The 9,595-nt window shown below is 40.8% G+C and overlaps 1 protein-coding gene across 1 annotated transcript; it reads right to left on the minus strand.

Annotated features, from left to right (window-relative positions):
* Window positions 1-7: 7 nt before the first annotated feature.
* On the minus strand, window positions 8-9,535 carry nemf (nuclear export mediator factor). Its single transcript, XM_080871854.1, has 32 exons — window positions 9,343-9,535; window positions 9,163-9,231; window positions 8,234-8,336; window positions 7,808-7,933; window positions 7,542-7,690; window positions 7,356-7,423; window positions 7,171-7,260; window positions 7,009-7,082; window positions 6,867-6,937; window positions 6,698-6,773; window positions 6,463-6,603; window positions 6,144-6,352; window positions 5,878-6,051; window positions 5,736-5,799; window positions 4,749-4,837; window positions 4,560-4,663; window positions 4,417-4,479; window positions 4,191-4,303; window positions 3,220-3,277; window positions 3,075-3,133; window positions 2,869-2,989; window positions 2,543-2,786; window positions 2,410-2,452; window positions 2,273-2,322; window positions 2,019-2,166; window positions 1,763-1,840; window positions 1,437-1,652; window positions 1,174-1,209; window positions 939-1,045; window positions 819-862; window positions 654-733; window positions 8-244 (listed from the first exon to the last, which is right to left on the minus strand). Exons 1-32 carry the CDS (start codon window positions 9,399-9,401, stop codon window positions 167-169), a joined length of 3,204 nt encoding a protein of 1,067 aa, XP_080727980.1. The 5' UTR covers window positions 9,402-9,535; the 3' UTR covers window positions 8-166.
* Between the last annotated feature and the right edge of the window lie 60 nt (window positions 9,536-9,595).

Below are 9,595 nucleotides of genomic sequence, written 5' to 3' on the forward strand. Positions count from 1 at the left end.
GTTGTGGTTCACCAAATACAATCTCAAGAATTCTGAGAAAATAACCACCCATGTCTGAAATATAGGTGAAGTCGGCAGAGTCTCAGTGAACCGGACTGAGGTGCAGTTCCGTGCTGAAGAAATGCTGTAAATTTCAAAAGTCTCTCCGGCTCGTGTCTTCTATCCTTCATTTTTTCTTGGCAGCCAGCAGGTTTGGAGCAGACACCTTGACTTTTCCTGGCATGTTTCTGGATAGGTCAGAATCCTGCGGCAGAGCGTCGTGAGAAAAGGGACAGTTTGAATTGTAACACAAGGGAAAACTGTGCTTCCATGCCGTAACAGTTTCAAACAGTTTTCGATAAGATTATTCTATTTTTACAGTTTGTTGGGTGGAAAATGTGAAGTTAAAAAAAAACCCTGAAACATCTGTTTGACCCTAAACGTAATCCAATAAAGATTCAGCAACAGGTGAGATGACTGTGCTGAAGTTCATTCATTTTAATCTCATGAAATGGCTACAAGTGAGGCGACTTTATTAAAATGCTTCTTATTTTGTGTAGCATTCCTTGATAAATGACTGGATTGTAGTTATTTTCTAATGGATACTAACTATGTAAATTTAGCAACACAAATTAACAGAAAGCACTCTTTAAAGGCAAGAAGGTTTTTTGTACCTTGACGCTGCGGAACAGGTCTTTTTCTCTTGGTGACACCTCTTTGGCTTTCATGAAGCTGAACACTGCAGTGCGTGCAGCTGGTAGGAGCACGAACAAGAATTTACCATCAGCTTGAAAGAAACTATCTTTACAGTAATGTCAGTCAAAAGCTTTCCGAATTACCTTTGCCTTTTTTCTGAGAACCTGGTGTCAGTTTCACTTTGTGTCTGCAGAAGACAAGCAAGCAGTTAGGCTTTGGTCTCTTCAATTTGACTAATACAAGGAAAAGCTGATACCACTCACTTGTAGTTGGAAAGAGCAGTGTACGGAGCGCAGACTGGCACTGCAAACAGCATCACATCCTCCGGATGCAGCTGGCCTGTTAGAGAGGTGAGCAGATTCTCTGCTTCCTAAAGTAACAGACAAAAAGAAATCCTTTAAAATCAAGCTATTCTTTTTAGTAGTATTTTTAAAGGGCATACAGATTTCTTTTTTAGGATTAATAATCCATATTTAAATATTTATACTGCAAACTTACCTCTGCTCCAGGATTGTCCTGGTCCACCTCATCTTCCTGAAAGAGAAGAAAGCTTTGTTGAACCTTTCCAGGTACCGGTCTGTGGCCATGAGTCACCAAACAGCCACAGATAGGTTTGTTCTAAATACAGTATTGTGTAAAAGTCTTGAGCTACTCTTAATTTCTTTATATGTTTCTTCTAAGGAGGCAGACTTTGATTATTTTTTTATGCAGATAACTTTGTAAACATTATTATACATACACATACTGAATCCTTTCATTACCTTATCCTCCTGTTCTGCAGCACCTCCCTCCTCTCCGGGCTGCCTCTTCTCCTCCTCCTCCCCTGCACCCTGCTCTGCTTTCTTCCCAGCAGTCTCCACATTACGAGCTTTCTGATGTTGTTTTTGAGCGGCCGGTTTCCTGACGGGCTCCTCTTTCCCCTTCCCTTTCTTTCCTTTCTTCCCTTTATCTTTCTCCTCCTTCGTGGAACCAGCTGACTAAGGAAGCAAAGCAGCTGAAATGTTATTTACTGCGACACCATCGAGAACCACGTGCGCTGCAAGTACTAGTGCCAGCTGCATGTAAGGGTTTTTCTATTCATTCTCACCCCAAGCAGCTGCATCATCAGCTCTCTGTCCTCTTCATCCTGATCTTTATACTTTTCTTTGATCTTCTTCAGTTTGTTCTGTAATGACAGAAGAGTGTGGCTGGTACCTTTAGCCCATTTTTTAAACTAAATGTAATCTTATAATCTTCTCATTTAGTAAAACTTCAGCTCTCAATTAAAAAAAAATACTAAAAGGTTTTAAGACCTCTGATGCTTGCACAGCACAAAAAATGCCAACTTCATCCGTCCGTCTCACCTTTTGACCTCTCTTTAACGGCTGCTGAGAGGGTCCACTGCCACTTTTGGACCCCTGATCCCCCACCGGTCCACCGGATGACTTGTCAGGCTTCTCCTCAGTCTCACAGCCCTCCTGTTTCTGCTGCTGCTTCTTCTTCTTCTCTTCTCTAAGGGAGGAGGCAAAAACACAGCAACCGGTCATCTTTCTCTGCTCATGCTGTCATCATCCGCTTGTAATATAAAACAGGATTTTCATTTGGGTTATACGCTCACCTTCTCTGCTTGGCAGTCATGTGTTTTTTCCCCTGTGAATCTACGTCATCCTGAAAGTCAATGAATAAAAAATTGCTATTTATTGTACTTTAAATGAGATGGAAAAAACTTAAATGTCCAAAGATGGTAATATTTGCCTGAGCAGTTGTTTCTTTTTTGAAGCCGGAATTCTGGGAGCTCCTAGAAATAAGGAGAAATGTTATTAAAGTACTTTTAATTCTGCAAATATACATCTGTTTGGCTTTTCTTTTGCTTGGTTAGTGGTACTACCTGCTGGGTTGTAAATGAGAGAGGGTGATGGTCGTATCTGGAAAGCTGAATTCTTCACTCTCTTCTTCCATACCACTGTCACTCCGCTCTGACACCTTCGCTCCTGTATCTGCTGCAGAGTCTACTTCTCCACTCGCGCCATCATCCTCCTCCTCTGTGTCATCCTCCTTTTTCACCTCCACCTCCTTGGTCTCTCCATCGTCTGCTCTTTCTTCACCCTGATCTTCATTACTGCTGTCATCCCCTAGAAAGGCAGCAGAAATGGCTCAACAAATGCATATAGATAGATATAGACAGAAATTACATCATTGATGGCTTCTTCCTACCTATGAGCTCCTCTCCCTCATCTAATAGCTCGGCAGTTCTGGATGTGGCCTCCTCCATGTCTTCCTCTACGGTTCTCACCTTCCTCTCCCCTTGGTGCCGAAACACACTCTGATCATCCACCTGTAAAAAGCAGAAGAAACATTAGCGAATTCTTTAAAAATGATAAAGGCTTGAAAATACACTCACAGCTAGTGATGGTACTCACCTTGAAGAGGAACCCAAAGCCCATAATTAAGTAAGAAGGTGGCAGAAAATTTTTCTTTCCTAAGGGAAAAAAAATTACAAAAATGAGTCCCATCGTATCTCTTTGTAGTCGGTCTTTCGTGCATTCGAATTCTGCTCTTTGATACCTCTGATCATGAAGCTTCCAGTTGTCAAGTACTCGCCAGTGGGAGCGGTTTTAGACACCTGGGGGAGAACAAAACACATAATACCACTTATCAATTTATTAATAAACAATTATACTATAAAAAACACCACATGCCTGTAAGTTCAAAGGTCCCAGAGAGTGTTTAGACTTTAGTATGGAGCAATTTTGTGAGTGTATCCCTGATTTAATTACTGCAGTCTTTGACTGCTAACAGGATGGCTGCTTTAAAACTAACATATCTGTGAGTAGCTTCTCATTTCTTAAACAGCCATGTCCAAAGTCATATCAAAATATATCAAAAGACGTAATTATTGGCCTGCTTCAAGCAAAGGAAACAAGTAAGGAAACTACAGAAACTACAATAACCTGGAGAGATTAGTGGTTAACCATCTCTTAGGAAGAGGGATTGTAATCAGTGATCGCATATCAAATCAGAAAAATACAACAGAAGAGCTCACAGCTTTGATTAATAGTGAAAGTAAGAACATTTCCATGCGGACAATGCAAAGACAACTGGAGACTAAAGAATTAAAGTAACCACTTATCAGTGTGGCTAATAGGGAAAGGAGTCTTCAGAGTGCTAGGGAACATAAAGATTGGACTCTGGAGCAATGAGGAAAAGGTCATGTGGTCTGATAAGACCTGTCCTGAAGTGATGGGTGCGTCGAGGTAAGAAGCAAGGCGGATGAGGTGATCCACTCATCGTGCCCAGTGCCTACCACAGAAGCTTGTGGGAAAATGTTATGATCTGAGGCTGTTTCAGTTGGTCAGGTCTAGATTCACCAATGAGGCCAGCTGACTATCTAAATGCACTGAATCACCAAGTTTTTCCTTCTCTGATAGCGCCTGTATATTCCAAAATGATAACGTCATGATTCATTGGGATGAATCGTATCACTCTCCTCAATGATAATACATACATAAAAAACATGAAGAGTTTTCTAGACTCACCTGATGATGATGAACCCACCAAGCACTGGTGACAATCTTGGCATCCCAAGCAGCACTGTAGCACACAGCCATGGTGCCAGCTTCTGTCAGAGTACGGGGAGGGATGGGATTCCCTGGAGCAAGACGATGAGCAAGTGGAGGGTGTAAGGAGAAACTAGTTTAACTCAGAGAAACCTAAACTAGTTTAGTGGGGGGAAATGCATTGAAAGCTGCATTTTAAGTTTACCTGAGGGGTTTTTGATGACACAACTAGTTGCTCCATGGAGGTCAGCATGAACATAGATGTCACCTGAGAAAGTATAGAACAAGTGATAAACCAGATTTTGACGGTATTTATTTTCCAAGAGAAGTGTGTAGAAGCTTCCTTACCAGCCCGGAGGTACCGTTTAACGATCATCTCGTTCTGCTGCTGGTCCCTTCCTGCGATGACGAGATAGTTCTCGGAGCTGATGAACCACAAGAACTTTTCAAACCTGCCAAACGGGAACAGACAGTTAAAGCAGACTCAACAGATCAAGCACATTATAAAGTTCCCACACATACACATCCATGTCTTACCAGTAGACTTTCCTGGCCTTCTGAATGGTGGTCACTGTCTGGACTTCTTTCAGGGTCTGCTGTGTTTTTTTCTCAGCTGATTTCATGGCCTTTAGTGACATTAAGTTAGAAAAATTATCAGTAAAATCTAAATTTAAGTATAAGAGTATAAAGTATGTTATTCTGTTATTTCACAACAGATGTAGCCTCAAGGCATTTTATTGTAGCGTGAAGACCTGGCAGTAGTAGAAAGAAACTCATACAATCAGTTGACCCCTTGTGAGCAAGCACTGTTCACAGTGGGAAGGAAAAACTCCCTTTTAACAGGAAGAAACCGCCAACATAACAAGGTACAGGGAAGAGCAGCCATCTGCCGTGACTGGTTGGGGGTATGGGGGGAAAATAAAAAGAGCAAACAGAAAAAGGACAAGAGAGAAACTGTGAGAGAGAGCCCCAGAGTTTAGTGATAACTTATGATTAAATACAGCAGTGGTGTACAAACACGTGGGAAGCAAAAAGAGATGAGTGAAGAAGAGCTGAAGGTGACGGCTAGTCGGCTTGAGTACATTCATTTCTCCACTGCAATTAGTTCCAGGTCATATGCCAGGCAATGGTAGCATTTTATTTAGTGGTGGTCGCTTCAGTCGCCCCGTCTCAGAAGAGATAAAAATGTATCTCACACCTACCTCCCATCACCAGTGGTATCATGCGCTTTGTACAGTCAGTGGTCGCTTCCAGTGTGGACAAAGCTTAGTTGATGGTTCAGGGTAACCTGATCCAGCCCTAACTATAAGCTTTACTAAAACAGGAACGTTTTAAGTCTAATCTTAAAAATAGAGAAAGTGTCTTGGCTCCCCCGCATAAAAAAACTGGGAGTTTGTTCCACAGGAGAGTTTTTTAATGCATAAGAAAACAACGTTCCTTAGAAGAACAGATCTGGATCTTGCTTCCTGCTGATCGTACAGTCACATCATGGCATATGGAAAAATGAAAAGACAGTTTTCTTACTTTATCTGCTGCTTCAATGGTTTTCTGTTCCTTTTTTTCAGCGCTGCGTTTGGAGTCGTAGTACCTAAAAAAACACAATAATAAAGTCTATCAACTTTCCCCACAGAATGCATTATTGTGTGCACATCACACATCAACCTACTTTTTGGCATTGGCATAAGCAGACAGCCCAAGATCCACATCCACCAACATGGGTTTGTTCCTCTGCAGCTTCTTGTTCTGTCCTTTGTCTTTATTTTTGTTTTTCTTCCCTTTCGTTTCCACAATTTCTTTCTTTTCTTCCTCTTCCTGATCCTCCTCAGAAATATATGGATTCCTGGATGTGACACAACACAACACGCGTATATCAATCTGACTTCACATAAAAATTACGACATTTAAGTTCATTGCTTTTTGGGGTGATCTCACTTTAAAAGCATGGTGATGTGGTTGGTCTGCAGCTTGAGCTCTTTGATGGCACAGGCCACGGGGTCTCCAGCAGCTTGTGCTTCTTTGACAAGAACACCGATCTCAGTCCAGTCCACCTGATTGGCCAGTGCGCTGCGCACCACCTGCAGCGCCCTCTCCACCACAGGCAGGTTCATCTCCACTAGTTCACCCTTTATTCTGTCCACCTCCTGCAGCACACAGAACGAGATTTCAGTCACGATCAGCTGAGTGGTTATTGTCCTCAACATCTCCTTGTGCGTACAAGCAAGAATTATTATGTAAAGCCTTTGCTGCTAACCTGTGCTTGGTGCAGGGCCTCCAACCTCTGCTCATGGTCCTTCTTAACATTTTCCAGCTTTTTCAGAGCCTGTTTCTCCTGCTGCAAGGCCTTCAAGTCAATTTTTTGACTCTCCATCTTGGAAAAAAACTCATCTACCACCTGTGTCAGATTATTGTGGTGGATTAGTCTTTATTTTTCTTGAAAAAATAACTTAATTATGATCCCCCAGGTATGTAGCTGCGCTAACATGTACCTTGTCAAAGGTATCAAACTCCAAATAGGGGCTTTTTGCATGCTGGGCAAAAAGGAATGGATGGAATTCATCGTATCTGCAAGTAGACATCATACACATGAGCTAAACAATCCTTTACTTCACAACCAGATGAAAAAAGGTACACCTTGATGTAAAAGCAGAGTCATACGTGAGAAGCTCTTCACTGGGTTTGCCAGGAGTTAAACTTGGTTTCTTCTCAGTCTTTTGAATGATGTAACCCTTGTTATAATAAAGAAGAGTTAGTGAATTCAATCAGACAACTACAGAATCTTAATCTAAAAACTGCTTACTCTGCCACTGAAGTTCTCAGTTTTTTCCATGTAAGTTTCTGCAATCTGCAGAGCCTCCAGGATTTTAGGAGCAACTGAAGAAAAAAGCAGGGAGACCAAATTTAGTTGGAGATTTATAGAAAAATATAAGAGAAATAAAATAGTCTAACTGCCCTACTATACCTTGGGCAGAATCAACTTGACTGTCAATTTTGATAGAGCCCGACAGTCCTGCTTCTATCAAACTGTGCTCTATCAGAGTGGCTCCGTATGCTGTGGATGCGTTAGGAAAGGAAAAAAAGATTCATAGTCTTTCTACATGTTGAAACAAAAGATTAAACTTGTGTATCTTTTGCCTGGATACTTACGAAGGTGAGGATTCAGGACCCTTTTCACTTGCTCCCCATTTGGTGCTTTGCTAAGGATTTCAGTCAGCCTAAATAAAAAAAACAACAATAAATCACTGATATAAGGTTCTGAGTTTTGTTTTGTTTTTTTTAACTAAATTTTGAACCATGTTCAGTTTATCCAGAAACTAGTAAAGAGGTCCTTGCCGCTCCAAACTGATGAGAGGTTCGGGGGGTCTGGCGCTTTCCACAGGGTAGCGCTCTCTCACAGCAATCTTAACGTCTTCTGCCTCTGCTGTCCGAAACCGCAGCAGATTCAGGATGGTGTACTCATGATCTGCAAGGATGATGTTACCCTGAAAATGGAGATGAACACCCCGACAAATAGGCATAAACAGATATGCGGTTGCACGTAAGTAACAGGTTTTGAATATGAACATGAAATGTAAAAAGCATCTGAAATGTTTTCTGACCCTGTCATATAGTTCGATAATCAAGTGGTAGGCAGCTTCATCTGAGCCAAACTGGATGTCGACAATCCGGTCAATCCCAAGCTGCTTAATCTGAGTCAGTCGGCGTGTCTTCAGGTGTTTTCGACACTGAAAAAAACCTCTTTAACATCAGTTTCATCACAACAAGTGATCCAAAAACAAACAAACACAAATGTAGTATATAAATAAATCACAACAACCACAAGTCATTGTAATGACATTTACTGTACAGATCCATCTATTAGGGACAGGCAAATCAATACAGTCACTGAATTTGTGCAAGTAAGGATACTAATTAAATTATTTATCCACAGTGAAGCCAAAGGGACAATAAACTCATTACATCACAATAAATATCCTAAAATATCAACACAATTATATTATTTTATGTTTTTTAAATAGTCTTACTTTCATCGCAAATCCTGAAGGCATCATGTTCTTGGGCCATTCAAAGTCTGTGGAATGAATACGAGTCCCAGACTCGATCAGGAGAACAGCTTTGCTGTCAGGCCTGCCGATGCAACACTCTGTTATTCTCACTGATTCAAAGTGCTGGAAACAATTCAGTAAATTTACTGTTTAATTTTAAAGTACTTTACTTGAGTACTTCCATTTCCTGCTCTGGTAGGAAGGAAAATATCATAAGTGTGCAAATGTATTGCGCCGTCCCTAATTTCTATATACTTTTCCAAGTATATCAGACTTTACTGACTGACCTAAGGCTCTTTCAAAGTTTCCCTTGGAGACTGGTTGCCTTGTTATTTATTTTCAGTTCAGTCCTTGTACCTGACCATTTTCACAAGAATGTTGGTTTTTGTTGTTGTTTTTTTAGGCACTTGACACTGATCTAACAGGCCAACACATAACTCAAAGGATAAATGAGTGATGTGTCTAAAATCAATTTTAAATTCTATTTTTAACTCTGTTACTAGCAACCTGCCACAAAAGCACACATCTGTCCCCATTTCTGTAGCTGAAGCTATGCAAAATACAGACATCACAGTTTGACGGGCATAAAATTGTGTTTTTCCACTAAGGTGATTACTAAGGAACTATTAGTCAAAAGAACAAAAGAAGAATTGACAAGTCTAAAAAAAACTATCTACAGCAGATGAACAGCAACTGACTGGGACACACTTGAAACATATTTCCGAAGACGATGCATTCACTGAAATGTGGCAACTTGTGTATGAATGCATCAATTGTCATTAGCATAAATGAAATGCAAAACCTAACAATGTCATTCTGCTGCATAGCTAGTTTTGTGATGTTTCTGTTGTATTTACTAGCTTTATTCATTATAAAAGAGAAAAACTTTCAGAGGACAGTTTTCTTACTTTTGCAAACGGATGAGATACGTCTTGTTGTCGATGTCATACACATTATAGACTCTCATGCCAATGTAGCTGCGGAAGAAAGAGGTAAAACTTCATGAATAACTAAAAGTGTGTGAATATGCAGTGGACAGCCAGTCAGACGAGAGTTAATTTTAGCTTAGCTTAACAACAAGCACCTACTTGGCATTGATCTCGGCAATAACGGCCCTGATATCCACAGTAGTAAATCGTGTTTTCATCGTGATTTTAATTCAGGGTACAGCAACAACAAAAAAGAACTGTTCAAAGTGATAGGGAAAATATTCACATTTCTACAGCAAAATCGGCAAAGAAAACATGCAAGTAATTCCTGAACATGCGCACATATGGCAGTTTTACGGAAACTGGTAAGGCACAAAAATGATCAGGTCCACGCCTTTTGCGCACAGTGGTC

Source organism: Rhamphochromis sp. 'chilingali' (genome assembly GCF_963969265.1).
Source record: "Rhamphochromis sp. 'chilingali' genome assembly, chromosome: 21".
NCBI classification, from domain to species: Eukaryota; Metazoa; Chordata; class Actinopteri; order Cichliformes; family Cichlidae; genus Rhamphochromis; species Rhamphochromis sp. 'chilingali'.

Excerpts from the sequence above, each read along its gene's own strand:
- nemf (XM_080871854.1), bottom strand. The coding sequence starts at position 9,401 with ATGAAAACACGATTTACTACTGTGGATATCAGGGCCGTTATTGCCGAG. Across the intron at positions 9,232-9,342 it reads ATTGCCGAGATCAATGCCAA|CTACATTGGCATGAGAGTCT; the intron begins GTAGGTGCTTGT and ends TTTCTTCCGCAG. Across the intron at positions 7,934-8,233 it reads CTTCAGGATTTGCGATGAAA|TGTCGAAAACACCTGAAGAC; the intron begins GTAAGACTATTT and ends GGTTTTTTTCAG.